The sequence below is a fragment of the Lithobates pipiens genome, unplaced genomic scaffold (assembly GCF_037356315.1).
Source record: "Lithobates pipiens isolate NorthernLeopardFrog02 unplaced genomic scaffold, aLitPip1_a1.2 Scaffold_35, whole genome shotgun sequence".
Lineage (NCBI taxonomy): Eukaryota > Metazoa > Chordata > Amphibia > Anura > Ranidae > Lithobates > Lithobates pipiens.
This window is the reverse complement of record NW_027507811.1, coordinates 18,420,419-18,440,603: the sequence shown is the minus strand read 5'-3', so window position 1 is coordinate 18,440,603 and position 20,185 is coordinate 18,420,419. Positions and strand designations below refer to the sequence as shown.

At 44.9% G+C, this 20,185-nt stretch overlaps 2 protein-coding genes across 2 annotated transcripts in view; both read left to right on the top strand.

The window, feature by feature from the left end:
• Positions 1–10,932, top strand: part of LOC143956088 (uncharacterized) — a 106,914-nt gene extending 95,982 nt beyond the window's left edge. Inside the window, exon 9 of the mRNA XM_077466218.1 lies at positions 9,362–10,932. Within this exon, the coding sequence (XP_077322344.1) occupies positions 9,362–10,746 (1,385 nt within the window). The 3' untranslated portion in view covers positions 10,747–10,932. The remainder of the gene's footprint in view (positions 1–9,361) is intronic.
• Positions 10,933–17,915: 6,983 nt separating this feature from the next.
• LOC143955180 (uncharacterized) overlaps positions 17,916–20,185 on the top strand; it is a 275,659-nt gene continuing 273,389 nt past the window's right edge. The window contains 1 exon segment of the mRNA XM_077465272.1: positions 17,916–17,977. The gene's annotated coding sequence lies outside the window, so the exon portion shown is untranslated.

Genomic DNA, 20,185 nt, shown 5'->3' with positions numbered 1-20,185 from the left:
GTATATACGTCCTTTTTTTACACAGGTTCATTAGTACAGGTGTTAGGAGGTGGGGGTTGGGAGCGTTTTTAAGACTAGTTAGGCTGTAGCTAGAATTCTACTTTAAATCTCAACCTGGAAATCATCTACCTGCTCATCTGAGAGGTGAGGAGGATTCTGGGAGGTCACATGACATCACTCTTATCTCTATTAATAAAACACAGACCTGACCGGAGAGGTGAGGAGGATTCTGGGAGGTCACATGACATTAATGTTGTTCTTTCAATGCAGAGTTTTCCTCAGGTAAAGCCTGGTGACCATTTTGCCATTACAGTGCCTTCACCTCATTCCATGAAACATGAGAGAATCAATGACCAGAAGATTCTAGAAGTCACCAAGAAGATCATTGATCTGCTGACAGGAGAGGTGAGCGGTGCCGAGAGTTCTGGGACATTATCCAGTAACAGACAAGGGATGTGTCTGGCTGGTGACTGTATCATTGTGTGTATCAGGTTCCTATAAGGTGTCAGGATGTCACTGTCTATTTCTCCATGGAGGAGTGGGAGTATTTAGAAGGACACAAGGATCTCTACAAGGACGTCATGATGGAGAATCAGCCGCCCCTCACATCACCGGGTAAGAGGAGACTTTATTGTAAAGGAGAGAGCAGTACGGAGGATCCACCTAGATCCCCCATCATCTGATAAACACATAGAAACAATGTATTCAGTCAGTGTGTGTGTTTCCTACAGATGGATCCAGTAATGGGAACCCACCAGAGAAATGTCCCCGTCCTCTGTATTCCCGGGATTCCACACAGGAAGATCACACCATCCCCCACCATCATCAGGTAGGCGAGACTGAGCAGCTTGAACTCAAATACGTTGTAGGATTCTACACTTTGAGATAACATTCTTCTATATCAGCTCTCGTATCCTTTTACAAATCCATTCTATCACATCTGCACTTTAGGGTGAAGAACTGAAAGACGTTAAAGTTGAAAAAGAAGAGATGTTTGGGGACCAGCAGTCTATGGAGGAGGGAGACCCACCAGGGAGATGTCCCCGTCCTCTGTACACCCGGGATTCCACACAGGAAGATCACACCATCCCCCACCATCCTCAGGTAAGTGGGACTGAGCACAACTAGAACAGAATTCTAAGCCATGAGAGAACATCCTTCTAAGTAATCTCTTGTTTCAATTTTACACATATATTCCATCATCTTTGGGATTTAGGATGAGGAACTGAAAGAAATCAAAGCTGAGATTAAAAAGGAAGAAGAAGAGATGACTATAAGTGGAGCTCAGCAGTGTATGGAGGAGGGAGGTCCTCTGTATTCCCGGGATTGCACACAGGAAGATCACCCCATCCCTCACCATCATCAGGTAGGTGGGACTGAGTAATTGGAACTCAAATGTATTCTAAACTATGAGGTGACATATTTTTCTATGCATACTCTTGCTCCATTTTATAAATGTATTTTATCATCTTTGGGGTTTAGGGTGAGAGATTTCCCCCTCCTCTCTATTTTTGGGATTCCACGCAGGAGCAGTACAGGCCCCCCCTCCACTATACTAATGCCCAGGGGAAGGGAGGAGGGGAAAAACATAGCCCTAAAGGAAACACCCCTCGAGCCTCTGCCCCTGCTTGGCTGGCTCCTGTGGCTCTTGCTCCCACCACTGCCGCTGACTCCACTGACTTCATTCCCACAGCAGATGTTGCGGCCATCGCTGCCTCCTTTTTAAAAACTCCCGGTCTCTTTGCCACTGCGAGGACCAGAAGTTTGCGCTAGCCAGGGCCTTCCCCCCTCCTTCAGTATTCCACAGGCACAAAGCTGGGCACCCGACCGGAAGTCCCACCCATTCTAGAAATTAAGTCACCCGCCATCGGAACCCCAAAGGAACAAAAGCCGGGGAAGGATAAGCCGCTCCAGGTTGGGACAGACCCCCCCTGGCCTGTTCCCAAGCTCTCGCCAAGTGGGAAAGAAGAGGGGAGCCTTGGAATACCCCCCGCCCATCGGGGAGGATGCTGGGATAGCCCAAAGACCCAAGCGTCTAAGAAAAGGAAAAACAAAAAAAAAAAAAAGCTATACCATACCTCCATGCACAGGACCTCCTGCCTGGAGAGAGTGCAACACACCTGTAGCTCCTCGCAGCACTTCCACCATGGCGGAGGAAACACTACAACCGAGGCCATGGTGGAAGTGTCCTGCCATTTAAAGACATTGATCGCAGTGTTTCCTGGGAAAGTGGGTGGAGCTGCGCTCTCTCCAGGTGCTGTCCTGAAAGAGGTTTTGAGAAAAACTTTTATTGATGTATTGGGTAATGGAAAGCTGCTGTCATTTTTCTTTTCTTTTAGTTGACTTTAATATAATTTTTTTTATTATTTTGGTGAAGGGTGAAGAACGGATTAATATAAAATCTGAGGTTAAAGAAGAAGTAGAGACGTATGTGGTGGGTGATCAGCCATTCATGGAGGAGGTCGGGATGATTATGAAAAGTGAAGAGGAAGAAATATCTCCACCTATCCACACAAGTAAGTATAGACACTATGGAGGAAACAGGTCACAATCTCATTATACTTCTGAGTATAAGGATTGTAGTTTAAGGAAAAATGTTAGCTAATTAATGGTGGTGACCAGTGGTGAAGGTATTTTAGGTAGGGCTACCTTGGAACTAGAAGAAATATCTCCACCTATCCACACAAGTAAGTATAGGCACTATGGAGGAAACAGGTCACAGTCTCATTTTACTTCTCAAACGCCTGCTTTTAATGCCAGTGGGAACTTAGCCTAGCACATGTTGGCCACACATTTAATCTCTTGATCATCCTAGATTTTAATCCCTGTCCCAGCCAGCATCATTAGTACAGCGACAGTGCATATTTTTACCACCGATCACTGTATTGGTGCCACTAGTTCCCAAAAACGTATCAGTTAGGTGTCTGATTTGTCTGTCACAATATTGCAGTCCCGCTATAAGTCGCTAATTGCCACCATTACTAGTAAAAAAGAAAAAAAATGAATTCAAATTTCATAAATATATCACATAGTTTGTAAACGCTATAACTTTTTGCGCAAACCACACCACATGAAAGCTCAACCTCCATTCCTCAATATAACGTCATGTTCCCAACAAATGAGGAGGAGATACTGTACACCATATGAAAGGTCCATCTCCATTCCTCAATATAACGTCATGTTCCCAACAAATGAGGAGGAGATACTGTACACCATATGAAAGGTCCATCTCCATTCCTCAATATAACGTCATGTTCCCAACAAATGAGGTGGAGATACTGTACACCATATGAAAGGTCCATCTCCATTCCTCAATATAATGTCATGTTCCCAACAAATGAGGAGGAGATACTGTACACCATATGAAAGGTCCATCTCCATTCCTCAATATAACGTCATGTTCCCAACAAATGAGGAGGAGATACTGTACACCATATGAAAGGTCCATCTCCATTCCTCAATATAATGTCATGTTCCCAACAAATGAGGAGGAGATACTGTACACCATATGAAAGGTCCATCTCCATTCCTCAATATAACGTCATGTTCCCAACAAATGAGGAGATACTGTACACCATATGAAAGGACCATCTCCGTTCCTCAATATAACGTCATGTTCCCAACAAATGAGGAGGAGATACTGTACACCATATGAAAGGTCCATCTCCATTCCTCAATATAACGTCATGTTCCCAACAAATGAGGAGGAGATACTGTACACCATATGAAAGGTCCATCTCCATTCCTCAATATAACGTCATGTTCCCAACAAATGAGGAGGAGATACTGTACACCATATGAAAGGTCCATCTCCATTCCTCAATATAACGTCATGTTCCCAACAAATGAGGAGGAGATACTGTACACCATATGAAAGGTCCATCTCCATTCCTCAATATAATGTCATGTTTCCATAAAATGCTATGACATCTCCATTACTCCCCATAGCCATTATTAATGCAAAAATACATTTTACCCATTGTGTCTTCGTTGTTTTGGGTGTTTAATCTCCTTTTATACAGAAATAAATCACCAGCTTTCGGCAGAGGATCAGCAAAGCAGGGGAGTTACTACTGAGTGGGAGGATCAGCAGAGCTGGGGGGTACTACTGAACATGGGATCTGCTGAACGAGGGTACTAATAAGGGATTCTCTGAGTGTGTGTGTGGGGGGGGGGGTTCTACTGAGCCCCTTTAAAACAAATAGAAAATCAACACACAAAGGGCATTTGCCAAGCTTCATTAAAACTTCAAAAATCAGAACCCATCACCACCGTGACTTTTGTGTTACTGGCATTTTTAGAAAAGCATTCATACTGGAGTCCATATATGATCTGAAAACTCTTTTTATAATTCAACAGCCAAATACAGATAATTATATGTAGTTAAAAAAAAAAAAAAACACACAAACGCGTTTTGGTTAAAGTAGCCTTTTTTTTTATTAAAGGCCTTTATTGAACCAATAAAAAAAAAAATATATTACCGTATATACTCGAGTATAGGCCGACCCGAATATAAGCCGAGGCCCCCAATTTACCCCCAAAAAACTGGAAAACGTATTGACTCGTGTATAAGCCGAGGGTGAGACATGGCTGTCCATCCCTGTGTGTCCGTCCATCCCTGTGTGTGTGTCCGTCCATCCATCCCTGTGTGTGTGTCCATCCATCCATCCATCCATCCCTGTGTGTGTGTCCGTCCATCCATCCCTGTGTGTGTGTGTGTGTGTATCCATCCATCCATCCATCCATCCATCCCTGTGTGTGTGTGTGTGTGTGTGTGTGTATCCATCCATCCATCCATCCCTGTGTGTGTGTGTGTATCCATCCATCCATCCCTGTGTGTGTGTGTGTGTGTGTCCGTCCATCCATCCATCCCTGTGTGTGTGTGTGTCCGTGCAGCCTTGTGTGTGTGTCCAGCCTACCTGTGTCCCGAGCATCCGTCCCGAGCCTCCTCCGTCCCGAGCCTCCTCCGTCCCGTGCCTCCTCCGTCCCGTGCCTCCTCCGTCCCGTGCCTCCTCCGTCCCGTGCCTCCTCCGTCCCGTGTCGTGCCGATGGATCGCCGCTCCAGGATCGCCGCTCTTCTCGGCGGCCATTCTACAATTCAAAAGCCTCGCCTCCGCCTCCGCCTGTGATAGGCGGAACACTCAATTTCCCAGCAGCCTGTGTTCCGCCTATCACGGACATCCTCTCATCCTCGTCCGTAGTATGAGAATGAGCGGATGTCCGTGATAGGCGGAACACTGACTGCTGGGAAATTCAGTGTTCCGCCTATCACAGGCGGAGGCGGAGAAGGAGGCGCGGCTTTTGAATTTTAATGTCCGCCGTCTGTCTGCTCGATACGCTGATCGAGCAGTCAGACAGCGGTGACTCGAGTATAAGCCGAGGGGGCACTTTCAGCCTCAAAAAAGAGGCTGAAAATCTCGGCTTATACTCGAGTATATACGGTAAATTTCAAAAATGACATACAAAAGCCCATAATCTGGATCACCTAGATCCCATATATCAAAACATTAATAGAGGTTGAGAAAGACAATCCTTTCTATTATATTTAATATTATATTTAATCCTTTCCATTATATTTAATATTATATTTAATCCTTTCTATTATATTTTTCCTTTATATTGTAGACCGATATAATTCTGTCTTACCACCTATTAAGGGAAAGCATTTGTACTGTAACCATTACTTCACATGGGCAATAATATACCTAAAAGCACAACAAACCAAACTCTAAAAAGAAAGGGAAAAAAAGAAGAGAAAGAAGAAGAAAAAGGAAAAAAAAAAGGATATATTATTATTATTATTATTATTATTATTTTTTTTTTTTTTTTACAATCAAGTCTATCCATTTCTCCAACAGTCCATCTGGGGAACCGACTCCCTAAGTCAGAACCGCATCATAAAAGTAAAAACGAATTATAAAAAAAAACTATTTATATTAAAAATCCCAGAGGGCCAGAGCCCAAAAAACAATCAATGCGGGGAGACCATACAGCCATATACTTAGGATAGCATTCATGTACGTGTTTGTCGCTCTACTACAGTGATGGCGAACCTTGGCACCCCAGATGTTTTGGAACTACATTTCCCATGATGCTCTTGCACTCTGCAGTGTAGTTGAGCATCATGGGAAATGTAGTTCCAAAACATCTGGGGTACCAAGGTTCGCCATCACTGTTCTGCTAAGATGTCATAGTGGAGCCTAGCTGTGGAATTCGGCCAGAGGTTCCTAAATAAGGTAGACCAGGGGTGTCCAAACTACGGCCCTCCAGCTGTTGCAGAACTACACATCCCATGAGGCATTGTAAAACTCTGACATTCAAAGACATGACTAGGCATGATGGGGATTGTAGTTCCTGAACAACTGGAGGGCCGTAGTTTGGACACCCCTGAGGTAGACCATCGTGAACGGAAGAACACCCTCGGAAGTGTTATAGGTACCGTTTTTGATATACAGTATCTCACAAAAGTGAGTACACCCCTCACATTTTTTAAATCTTTTCTTCTTCTTTTCTTTTCTTTCTTTCTCTTTTCATGTGACAACACTGAAGGAATGACACTTGTCTACAATGTAAAGTAGTGAGTGTACAGCTTGTATAACGGTGTAAATTTGCTGTCCTCTCAAAATAACTCAACACACAGCCATTAATGTCTAAACCGCTGGCAACAAAAGTGAGTACACCCCCTAAGTGAAAAATTTCCAAATTGGGCGCAATTAGCCGTTTTCCCTCCCCGGGTGTCATGTGACTCATTAGTGTTACAAGGTCTCAGATGTGAATGGGGAGCAGGTGTGTTAAATTTGGTGTTATCGCTCTCACTCTCTCATACTGGTCACTGGAAGTTCAACATGGCACCTCATGGCAAAGAACTCTCTGAGGATCTGAAAAAAAAAGAATTGTTGCTCTACATAAAGATGGCCTAGGCCCTAGGGTATAAGAAGATTGCCAAGACCCTGAAACTGAGCTGCAGATCGGTGGCCAAGACCATACAGCGGTGTAACAGGACAGGTTCCACTCAGAACAGGCCTTGCCATGGTCTACCAAAGAAGTTGAGGTCACGTGCTCAGCGTCATATCCAGAGGTTGTCTTTGGGAAATAGACGTATGAGTGCTGCCATCATTATTGAAGGGGTGGGGGGAGGTCAGCCTGTCAGTGCTCAGACCATACACCGCACACTGCATCAAATTGATCTGCATGGCTGTCGTCCCAGAAGGAAGCCTCTTCTAAAGATGATGCACAAGAAAGACTGCAAACAGTTTGCTGAGGACAAGCAGACTAAGGACATGGATTACTGGAACCTTGTCCTGTGGTCTGATGAGACCAAGATAAATGTATTTGGTGTCAGATGGTGACAAGCGTGTGTGGGGGCAACCAGGTGAGGAGGACAAAGACAAGTGTGTCTTGTCTACAGTCAAGCATGGTGGTGGGATTGTCATGGTCTGGGGCTGCATGAGTGCTGCCGGCACTGGGGAGCTACAGATCATTGATATTGCATGATCCCTCCCTTCGGAGACTGGGCTGCAGGGCAGTATTCTAACATGATAACCACCCCAAACACACCTCCAAGATGACAACTGCCTTGCTAATGAAGCTGAGGGTAAAGGAGATGGACTGGTCAAGCATGTCTCCAGACCTAAACCCTATTGAGCATCTGTGGGGCATTCTCAAATGGAAGGTGGAGGAGCGAAAGGTCTCCAACATCCACCAGCTCCGTTATGTCATCATGGAGGAGGGGAAGAGGACTCCAGTGGTGACCTGTGAAGCTCTGGTGACTTCCATGCCCAAGAGGGTTAAGGCAGTGCTGGAAAATAATGGAGGCCACACAAAATATTGACACTTTTTAGGCCCAATTTGGACATTTTCACTTAGGGGTGTACTCACTTTTGTTGCCAGCGATTTAGACATTAATGGCTGTGTGTTGAGTTATTTTGAGAGGACAGCAAATTTACACTGTTATACAAGCTGTACACTCACTACTTTACATTGTAGACAAGTGTCATTTCTTCAGTGTTGTCACATGAAAAGATTTACAAAAATGTGAGGGGTGTACTTACTTTTATGAGATACTGTAATAGGCAGATAGCGCTCTCTCTCTCTCTCTCTCTCCCCCCCCCCATCTCTCTCTCTCTCTCCCCCCCCCATCTCTCTCTCTCTCTCACCCCCCCATCTCTCTCTCTCTCACCCCCCCCCCCAATCTCTCTCTCTCACCCCCCCCAATCTCTCTCTCTCACCCCCCCATCTCTCTCTCTCTCTCACCCCCCCATCTCTCTCTCTCTCTCTCTCTCTCCCCCCCATCTCTCTCTCTCTCACCCCCCTCCCCCATCTCTCTCTCTCTCACCCCCCCCATCTCTCTCTCTCTCTCACCCCCCCCCATCTCTCTCTCTCTCTCTCTCTCTCTCACCCCCCCCCCCATCTCTCTCTCTCTCACCCCCCATCTCTCTCTCTCACCCCCCCCCATCTCTCTCTCTCACCCCCCCTATCTCTCTCTCTCTCACCCCCCCCCATCTCTCTCTCTCTCACCCCCCCATTTCTCTCTCTCTCACCCCCCATCTCTCTCTCTCTCTCTCACCCCCCCATCTCTCTCTCTCTCTCTCTCTCTCACCCCCATCTCTCTCTCTCTCTCTCTCTCTCTCTCTCTCTCACCCCCCCCCATCTCTCTCTCTCTCACCCCCCCCCCATCTCTCTCTCTCTCTCTCTTACCCCCCCCCATCTCTCTCTCTCTCTCTTACCCCCCCCCATCTCTCTCTCTCTCTCTCTCTCAACCCCCCATCTCTCTCTCTCTCTCTCTCTCCCCCCCCCCCCCCTCTCTCTCAGATGATATATGGACTCGGTGTGAAGACTTTTCTGGTTGATTTTGGAGGGAGAACAGGAGCCCAGCTGTGAGATCGGCATTTCCACTTATTCCACCGACGGGGAGGAGGAGCCAAAACTCCACTTATTTGTCATCTACTGAGATTTATTCTATTTTTTTACTTCTTTCCAACAGATGGATGTGATGTCAGGAATTCCTCGGAGAGACGTCTTCTATTATCTGCTGATTGTAAGTCAGAAGATAATGTCATCACACAGGATCCTCCAGGAGGAAATCCAAATACACAAAATATACATCACAGACCTTCCTGTCCGGAGACATCAATGGATCCCTCTGATCAGGGGGAATCTTCTCATCAATCACATACTATGATTGGAAATATCCATGTAAGATCTCACACTGCAGATCCATCAACAGATCCTTCTAATCCCGAGGAATCTTCCTCACCCCATGAAGGAGATCACCGAGGTGACAATCTATTCTCATGTTCAGAGTGCGGGAAATCTTTCATTACCAAAGGAAAACTTATTCGGCACCAGAGAACCCACACAGGTGAGCGTCCTTTCCCTTGTTCAGAGTGCGGGAAATCTTTCAAACATAAACAAAACTTTGTTACACACCTGAAAATTCACACAGGTGAGCGTCCCTATTCATGTTCACAGTGCGGGAAATCGTTCACTGAAAAAGGAACGCTTGTTGGACACCAGGGTATTCACACGGGTAACCATCCCTATTCATGTTCTGAGTGTGGGAAATCGTTCACAAAGAGAGGAAGACTTACTGAGCACCAGAGAGTTCACACAGGTGAGCGTCCTTATTCATGTTCAGAGTGCGGGAAATCTTTCACTCAGAAGGGAAATCTTTTGCAACATCAGAAATATCACACAGATGACCTTCCCTTTACATGTTCAGAGTGCGGGAAATCCTTCCATAGGAAATATCATCTTGTTAGACATCAGAGAATTCACACTGGCGAATGTCCATATTCATGTTCAGAGTGCGGGAAAGCTTTCAAAGACCAAGGAGATCTTACTAAACATCAGAGAATTCACACAGGTGAGCGTCCTTATTCATGTTTAGAGTGCGGGAAATCTTTCACTGAGAGAGGAAATCTTTTGCAACATCAGAAATATCACACAGGTGACCTTCCCTATACGTGTTCAGAGTGTGGGAAATCTTTCCTTAAGAAATATCGTCTTGCTAGACATCAGAGGATTCATACCGGTGAGCGTCCCTATTCATGTTCAGAGTGCGGGAAAGCTTTCAAAAACCAAGGAGAACTTACTAAACATCACAAAATTCACACTGGTGAGCGTCCCTATTCATGTTCAGATTGTGGGAAATCTTTCATTCAGAAGGGAAATCTTTTGCAACATCAGAAATATCACACAGGTGACCTTCCCCATACATGTTCAGAGTGCGGGAAATCTTTCCTTAAGAAATATCGTCTTATTACACATCAGAGAAATCACACGGGTGAGCGTCCATATTCATGTTCAGAGTGCGGGAAATCATTCACTCATAAAGGTGGTCTTGCTATACATCAGAGAATTCACAGCACTGAGCGTCCCTATTCATGTTCAGTGTGCGGGAAAGCTTTCAAAGACAAAAGAGATCTTTCTAAACATAACAAAATTCACAGCGGTGAGCGTCCCTATTCATGTTCAGAGTGCGGGAAATCCTTCCTTAAGAAATATCGTTTTGTTATACATCAGAGAATTCACAGTGGTGAGCGTCCCTATTCATGTTCAGAGTGCAGGAAATCTTTTACTAATAAAAGAAACCTTGTTGAACATCAGAAAATTCACATGGGTGAATGTCTTATTCGTGTTCGGAGTGCGGGAAATCTTTCACTCAGAAAGGAGCCCTTGTTAGATTTCAGAGTTCACATGAGTGAATGTCCTTCTATGCAAACGTGGGGAATTTTTAACTCATAAAGGACACCTTCTGAAACACCAGAAGATTCACATGCTTGAGCGTCCTATTTATGTTCAGAGTTCGGGAAATCTTTCTTTAGGAAAAATAATCTTGTTAACCACCACAAGTGTAGTGTGGATGGTGGAAGGAGATCTGTCGGAGAATGTAGTGTGGATGGTGGAAGGAGAGCTGTCGGAGAATGTAGTGTGGATGGTGGGAGGAGATCTGTCGGAGAATGTAGTGTGGATGGTGGGAGGAGATCTGTCGGAGAATGTAGTGTGGATGGTGGAGGAGAGCTGTTGGAGAATGTAGTGTGGATGGTGGGAGGAGGTCTGTCGGAGAATGTAGTGTGGATGGTGGGAGGAGATCTGTCGGAGAATGTAGTGTGGATGGTGGAGGAGAGCTGTTGGAGAATGTAGTGTGGATGGTGGGAGGAGGTCTGTCGGAGAATGTAGTGTGGATGGTGGAGGAGATCTGTCGGAGAATGTAGTGTGGATGGTGGGGAGAGAGCTGTTGGAGAATGTAGTGTGGATGGTGGGAGGAGATCTGTCGGAGAATGTAGTGTGGATGGTGGAGGAGGTCTGTCGGAGAATGTAGTGTGGATGGTGGAGGAGAGCTGTCGGAGAATGTAGTGTGGATGGTGGAGGAGAGCTGTCGGAGAATGTAGTGTGGATGGTGGGAGGAGATCTGTCGGAGAATGTAGTGTGGATGGTGGAGGAGAGCTGTCGGAGAATGTAGTGTGGATGGTGGAGGAGATCTGTCGGAGAATGTAGTGTGGATGGTGGAGGAGAGCTGTTGGAGAATGTAGTGTGGATGGTGGGAGGAGATCTGTCGGAGAATGTAGTGTGGATGGTGGAGGAGGTCTGTCGGAGAATGTAGTGTGGATGGTGGAGGAGAGCTGTCGGAGAATGTAGTGTGGATGGTGGAGGAGAGCTGTCGGAGAATGTAGTGTGGATGGTGGAGGAGAGCTGTCGGAGAATGTAGTGTGGATGGTGGGAGGAGATCTGTCGAAGAAAGTAGTGTGGATGGTGGAGGAGAGCTGTCGGAGAATGTAGTGTGGATGGTGGAGGAGATCTGTCGGAGAATGTAGTGTGGATGGTGGAGGAGAGCTGTCGGAGAATGTAGTGTGGATGGTGGAGGAGGTCTGTCGGAGAATGTAGTGTGGATGGTGGGAGGAGATCTGTTGGAGAATGTAGTGTGGATGGTGGGGGAGATCTGTCGGAGAATGTAGTGTGGATGGTGGAGGAGGAGATCTGTCGGAGAATGTAGTGTGGATGGTGGGGGAGATCTGTCGGAGAATGTAGTGTGGATGGTGGAGAGCTGTCGGAGAATGTAGTGAGTTGGAGAATGTAGGTGGATGGTGGGAGGAGATCTGTGGAGAATGTAGTGGTGGATGGTGGAGGAGGTCTGCGGAGAATGTAGTGTGGTATGGTGGGAGGAGATTCCTGTTGGAGAATGTAGTGTGGATGGTGGAGAGCTGTCGGAGAATGTAGTGATGTCGGAGAATGTAGTGTGGATGATGGAGGAGAGCTGTCGGAGAATGTAGTGTGGATGGTGGAGGAGATCTGTGGGAGAATGTAGTGTGGATGGTGGAGGAGATCTGTCGGAGAATGTAGTGTGGATGGTGGAGGAGATCTGTCGGAGAATGTAGTGTGGATGGTGGAGGAGAGCTGTTGGAGAATGTAGTGTGGATGGTGGGAGGAGATCTGTCGGAGAATGTAGTGTGGATGGTGGAGGAGGTCTGTCGGAGAATGTAGTGTGGATGGTGGAGGAGAGCTGTCGGAGAATGTAGTGTGGATGGTGGAGGAGAGCTGTCGGAGAATGTAGTGTGGATGGTGGAGGAGAGCTGTCGGAGAATGTAGTGTGGATGGTGGGAGGAGATCTGTCGAAGAAAGTAGTGTGGATGGTGGAGGAGAGCTGTCGGAGAATGTAGTGTGGATGGTGGAGGAGATCTGTCGGAGAATGTAGTGTGGATGGTGGAGGAGAGCTGTCGGAGAATGTAGTGTGGATGGTGGAGGAGATCTGTCGGAGAATGTAGTGTGGGTGGTGGAGGAGATCTGTCGGAGAATGTAGTGTGGATGGTGGAGGAGATCTGTCGGAGAATGTAGTGTGGATGGTGGAGGAGATCTGTCGGAGAATGTAGTGTGGATGGTGGAGGAGGTCTGTCGGAGAATGTAGTGTGGATGGTGGGAGGAGATCTGTTGGAGAATGTAGTGTGGATGGTGGGGGAGATCTGTCGGAGAATGTAGTGTGGATGGTGGAGGAGGAGATCTGTCGGAGAATGTAGTGTGGATGGTGGGGGAGATCTGTCGGAGAATGTAGTGTGGATGGTGGAGGAGGAGATCTGTCGGAGAATGTAGTGTGGATGGTGGAGGAGAGCTGTTGGAGAATGTAGTGTGGATGGTGGGAGGAGATCTGTCGGAGAATGTAGTGTGGATGGTGGAGGAGGTCTGTCGGAGAATGTAGTGTGGATGGTGGGAGGTGATCTGTTGGAGAATGTAGTGTGGATGGTGGAGAGCTGTCGGAGAATGTAGTGTGGATGATGGAGGAGAGCTGTCGGAGAATGTAGTGTGGATGGTGGAGGAGATCTGTGGGAGAATGTAGTGTGGATGGTGGAGGAGATCTGTCGGAGAATGTAGTGTGGATGGTGGAGGAGATCTGTCGAAGAATGTAGTGTGGATGGTGGAGGAGGTCTGTCGGAGAATGTAGTGTGGATGGTGGAGGAGATCTGTCGGAGAATGTAGTGTGAATGGTGGAGGAGATCTGTTGGAGAATGTAGTGTGGATAGTGGAGGAGATCTGTCGGAGAATGTAGTGTGGATGGTGGGGGGAGATCTGTCGGAGAATGTAGTGTGGATGGTGGAGGAGATCTGTCGGAGAATGTAGTGTGGATGGTGGAGGAGAGCTGTCGGAGAATGTAGTGTGGATGGTGGGAGGAGATCTGTCGGAGAATGTAGTGTGGATGGTGGAGGAGATCTGTCGGAGAATGTAGTGTGGATGGTGGAGGAGAGCTGTCGGAGAATGTAGTGTGGATGGTGGGGGGGAAAGCTGTCGGAGAATGTAGTGTGGATGGTGGGAGGAGAGCTGTCGGAGAATGTAGTGTGGATGGTGGAGGAGAGCTGTCGGAGAATGTAGTGTGGATGGTGGAGGAGATCTGTCGGAGAATGTAGTGTGGATGGTGGAGGAGATCTGTCGGAGAATGTAGTGTGGATGGTGGAGGAGATCTGTCGGAGAATGTAGTGTGGATGGTGGAGGAGAGCTGTCGGAGAATGTAGTGTGGACGGTGGAGGAGATCTGTCGGAGAATGTAGTGTGGATGGTGGAGGAGATCTGTCGGAGAATGTAGTGTGGATGGTGGGAGGAGAGCTACCAGGGATTTTTATATTGATGGGGGAGGTGGAACTCCTGTAGAACATATTGTGTATCGTATCACACTCCCCTTTTCCATGCTCTAACTTCAGTTTAGTCCCTCTGTGTCCAGCCTCCTGCCTCCTCCAGCACAGCCGCCAATCACAAAGGGGGCACTGCCTTAAAGGGCTAAAGACATTTTATAAAAAAAATAGGGACTTTAAGGAAAACATGGCCTGGTAAGGCCCAATAATTCCATCCCTAGGGACTTTAAATGATAACATGGCCTGGTAAGGTCGTGAATATCTATCACAATTACCTAACCAAACAAAAGGGGGGGGGAAATAAATTACAAGGGAGGTGGGACTTTAAATGCAGTACATGGAAGCAAAACAGTAAGAGGGCGAATGTAAAGGAGTTTTATTGATACATCAATAACCATGTAAAAATACATAGTAATAGTACAAATAAATAGAGTAGTAACACAAAGTAAAATACATATAATGATACATATGATAATAGATTCACTAAATACACTCCAATTAGATGTATTAGAAGTAATAGTATAAAATAGGCAAAACAATATAAATATAAATATAAATAAAAATAATAAATTCATATGGCGTAAACAATAAAACATTCCCTCATTCGCCTCAAAAAGACATGGGTTTCCATGTATTTACAAAATCGTATTAAGACCTTTATGTCATTATAGAATTCTTATTCCCCTTTCAGGTTTAGTGAGGTCATAGGTCCTGCAGATATTACCTCTTAAGTACTGTCATATACCATGTCTTTTTGAGGCGAATGAGGGAATGTTGTATTGTTTACACCATATGAATTTATTATTGATCCCATTCCACTCCCAATTGAAGTCAGTGGGAGTGGAACCTTAGCTAACAGTAATGGCCGTTTTCTGGGTTAATAGACATCGTAGTAACGATCGGGACCCAGAACTCGAGATTCCGGGACACCTGACCACTGTGGTAGCCTCTAAATAGGGTATTAGTGATCAGTCACTGTATTTTCTTTTTCTGTGAATGGAGGAGAGATACATTGTATCCCTTGCACAGAAAAAAAAGTGTTTATAAATAAATAAAATAATAATAAAAAAAAAACTTAGATCAAGGTTTGATCTAGGTCAGTGACCAGGTTTTTTTTTGTGTGAAGGTCAGGGTCTTTTTATTTGGGGGGGGGGGGCAGAATTATTATTATTTTTTTTAGTATCAGTGTGTTTTGGGTAGGATAGAAAAAAAGCAAAGAATGAAAGTCACTTGTGATCTTATTTTTAGTACCACGCTGTATTCTGTACAAATGCAAAAAAATGTCAATGCCGTGTTTCAGAAACAACAGCCTAAAACATGGCGCAGTGGCTGGAGAGAGTATGGAAGCAAATCGATTTGGGCCTTGATCAGCAATCTAAGTGGGAGAGATTATTACAAATTTTGTTCCTGAAATAACAAGAGTGTTCAGTTAAAGACAGCAGCCATTAATATTGTATAATGTTAATATTGTATAGACTTTCTTCACTTTATGAAAGCATTTCTACTCCCCTGGGATGACTGTGAGTAGGCCGTGGCATATGGACTTTTTTTTTTCCTTTTTTGTTCCCTTTTCTTTCCATTTTGCTTTTATTATCCTTTGATATCATCCCAGTTGCACAAAGGTGTTTAACTATGATTGTTCCATTCGTATTCCTTTTGGATTTCTCTGTAATACCTGATCATTGTTTAGCCCCTGCGTGGGCGACCTATATGCTTGCTTCTGATTTCTTATGTTGTGTCATAAAATCAATAAATACATTGAAAAAAAAAAAAACATGTGTACTTGGTAACAGAATACTTTATTAATCCCATAAGGCAATATAAGCAAAAAGGCAAAAAAACGGATACATCCTAAATATAGAGCAATTCATCCAACTGTCCATCCAGAGCCTCTGGTTTATAGACCGGATACATCCTAAATATAGAACCATTTATCCAACTGTCCATCCAGGGCCTCTGGTCTATAGAGCAGATACATCCTAAATATAGAACCATTTATCCAACTGTCCATCCAGAGCCTCTGGTCTATAGACCGGATACATCCTAAATATAGAACCATTCATCCAACTGTCCATCCAGAGCCTCTGGTTTATAGACTGGATACATCCTAAATATAGAACCATTCACCCAACTGTCCATCCAGAGCCTCTGGTTTATAGACCGGATACATCCTAAATATAGAGCCATTTATCCAACTGTCCATCCAGAGCCTCTGGTTTATAGATTGGATACATCCTAAATATAGAGCCATTTATCCAACTGTCCATCCAGGGCCTCTGGTCTATAGAGCAGATACATCCTAAATATAGAACCATTTATCCAACTGTCCATCCAGAGCCTCTGGTCTATAGACCGGATACATCCTAAATATAGAACCATTCATCCAACTGTCCATCCAGAGCCTCTGGTTTATAGACTGGATACATCCTAAATATAGAGCCATTTATCCAACTGTCCATCCAGAGCCTCTGGTTTATAGATTGGATACATCCTAAATATAGAGCCATTTATCCAGCTGTCCATCCAGGGCCTCTGGTTTATAGACCAGATACATCCTAAATATAGAGCCATTCATCCAACTGTACATCCAAAACCACAAGTTTATAGTTCAGATATACTCCCATTTGTTCCTCTCTAATTAATGAGCATTCTGTGAGTATAGACCACATGCATCCTAAATATAGAGCCATTTATCCAACTGTACATCCAGAGCTGTTAGTTTATAGTCTAGATATACTGGACTGATGCTGGGTACAGCAATCTTGGATGTGATATTAGCCGACTCAGAGCTGTCACTCAAGTGAAATTCTATATCAGTCATTCCCGACCTTAGTCCTCAGGTACCCCCAACAGGCCATATTTTTAATATTTTCCCTTAGATATAACAGCTGTCATAAATACATAGCCATTGTCATGGATTATAAGCACTTGTACAAGGTGAAGGAAATCCTGAAAACATGACGTGTTGGAGGTAATTGAGTACTGAGGTTGGGCAGCGCTGCTCTACAGTATTCCCCATGTGCTCCTCACCACTAGGGGTATACCTTCTGACTTAAGAATAGAGATGGGTTCGGGATCCCACCTGCCCGTTCTCGCCAGGAAGCCGACACTGCAGACGGTTAATCATAGGCAGTGAGACATTTCCCAGTCCGCAGATACACAGAATGGGAAATGTCTCACTGCCTGTGATTAGCCGCGTGCAGCGTCGGCTTCCTGGCAGGATTGGGCATGTTGGGTTTCGAACACACCCGAGCCCATCTCTACTTAAGAGTAAGGATGAGCACCAGCGTATTCGCATACTCCACGTGCAGAGCCCGCCAGGAAGTCGACGCAGTGCTGCTCTAATCACAGGCAGTGAGACATTGCCCGATCTCTGCAGCCGCGCATCGGGACCATGTCTCGCTGCCTGTGATTAGCGCAGCGCTGCGCCGACTTCCTGGCGGGCTCTGCATGTGGAGTATGCGATCACGCCTGAGCTCATCCTTACTTAAGAATTCTAGTAAGAGCGGCACCCAAGGGAGAAGAGGATCTGTGGTGCTCCTTCGGCCAAAAGTGGGGTTGTGTAGTTTACACTGAATAATAAAATAGACGGGACTCCCCCTTTAATGACATTGCTCTGAAGGTGGAGATCATTTCCAATTATAACGATTGGAACACGGAGACGGGAAGTGTGTGATTTTTACAGACACAGGAAGTGATACCGGAGATGGGGAGGAAGTGATGTCAGGTGGTAACAGGAAGTGATATACAGACAGGAAATGAGGTATCTTATGTACAGGAAGTGATAGCGGGGTTAAAAAGGAAGTTCCGGGTGAAAGGTGAGGCAGTAGAGAAAAGACGTTGGAAGGAGCAGTAGAGGAGGTAATAAGATCTTATTTCATATTTACACCCAGTAACCCCCCCCACCACCGTTATGTCCGTCCTCTTCCTCCATAGTCACTGTGAAGTCTTTTATCTCCAACAGATGATGATAAACACACATATATACTGTATAATATAATCAATACCGTAACTGTACTGTCTGAAAACTGTTGCAACTTAAATCAAAAATTATAAATCAAGTATAATAATAATGCAGCAATATTACCTATATACTGTATAGAGCCATATATTGCACTATATGGAAATATGATGTCTTTATAAATAGAACTTATCAATAACATTAAGATTTACAACCCCCCCCCTTCATGACCAGGCCATTTTTTGCGATACGGCACTGCGTTACTTTAACTGAACATTGCGCGGTCGTGCGACACTGTACCTAAACAGAATTGATGTATTTTTTTCCCTCGTAAATAGAGCTTTCTTTTGGTGGTATCTGCATTTTTATTTTTTTGCGCTATAAACAAAAAAAGACCGACAATTTTGAAAAAAAAAAAAACAATATTTTTTATTTTCTGCTATAAAACAATCCAATATTTTTTTTTTAAATCGAATTTCTTCATCAATTTAGGCCAATATATATCTGTTACTACTTATTAGATATGGGAGCTGCATTGTACACTGGTGCTGGGAATTGTGGTGCTGAATGTTTTTATTATGTTTTAAGTTTGGATGTGTCTTTTTTTTCTACGTGGAAAACCTTTTAATAATAAAAAAAAAATGTACAAAAAATAAATAAATAAAAAATTTAGGCCAATATGTATTCTGTTACATACAGTATCTTTGGTAAAAAAAAAAAAAAAAATGCCAATAAGCGTATATTGATCGGTTTGCGCAAACGTTATAGCGTCTTTTTTAACTAAAAATGATCAGCGACTTATAGGAGGAGTGCAATATTGCACCGGATAGTCGGTACACTGACAATTTTTGGGGACAAGTGACACTAATACAGTGATCAGTGCTAAAAAAAAAAAAAATGCACTGTCACTGTACTAATGACACTGGCTGGGAAGGGGTTAACATCAGGGGGATCAAAGGGTTAAATGTATGCCTGAGCAGTGCTTTACTACTGTGGTGGAAGTGTTTGTACTAGGAGAAGACATGTTTAAGGAGAGACACTGGATCCATGTCTTTTGTTTGATTTTTATATTTCAGGTACTTGTATAGCGCTGTCAATTTACACAGCACTTTACATATACATTGTACATTCACGTCAGTCCCTACCCTCAAGAAGCTTACCATCTAAGGTCCCTAATGCTACATACACACGATCGGAATTCTCGTCGGAAAAAGCTCTGATGGTTTTCCCATCGGAATTCCGCTCAAGCTGTCTGGCCTACACACGGTCATACCAAATTCGGACCGCCAAGAACGCGGTGACGTACAACACGTACGACGGGACTAGAAAAATTAAGTTCAATACCCGGTAGCCAATAGCTTCCGTCTCGTAGTTGAATCTGATGCCGCGTACACGTGATCGGAATTCCCGCCAGAAAAAGACCGATGAGAGCTTTTCATCGGAAAATGCGACCGTGTGTACGCTCCATCGGAATTTAGCTGTCCGAATTTCCACTAGCCAAAAATAAATAGAAAGTTTTTCCGTCTGGAAAATTGAGAACATGCTTTCGGAAATTCAGATCGCGTGTATGCAATGCCTACAACGCCAAAAATCACACATGCTCAGATTGAACTACGAGACGGAAGCTATTGGCTACTGGCTATTGGACTTCCTTTTTCTAGTGTTGACCATGTGTAGGCAAGACAGCTTGAGCCGAATTCCGTCGGAATTACATCGGGAAAACCATCAGAGCTTTTTCCGATGAGAATTCCGATCGTGTGTACGAGAGGCATGAGCGTGCGTGAGTTTTTGCGTGTCGGATTTGCCTACACACAATCGGAATTTCCGATAGAAAGTTTTTCCATCGGGAAAATTGAGAACGTGCCATCAAATGTTTACTGGCGGGAATTCGGCCAGCTAAATTTCCGATGGAGCGTACACACGGTCGCGTTTTCCGATGAAAAGCTCTCATCGGGCTTTTGCTGGCGGAAATTTCCGATCGTGTGTACGCGGCATTGGTCACATTTATACATATACTAGGGCCAATTTAGACCAGTTAACCTACCAGCATGTCTTCGGAGTGTGGGAGGTAACCGGAGCACCCGGAGAAAACCCACGCAGGCACAGGG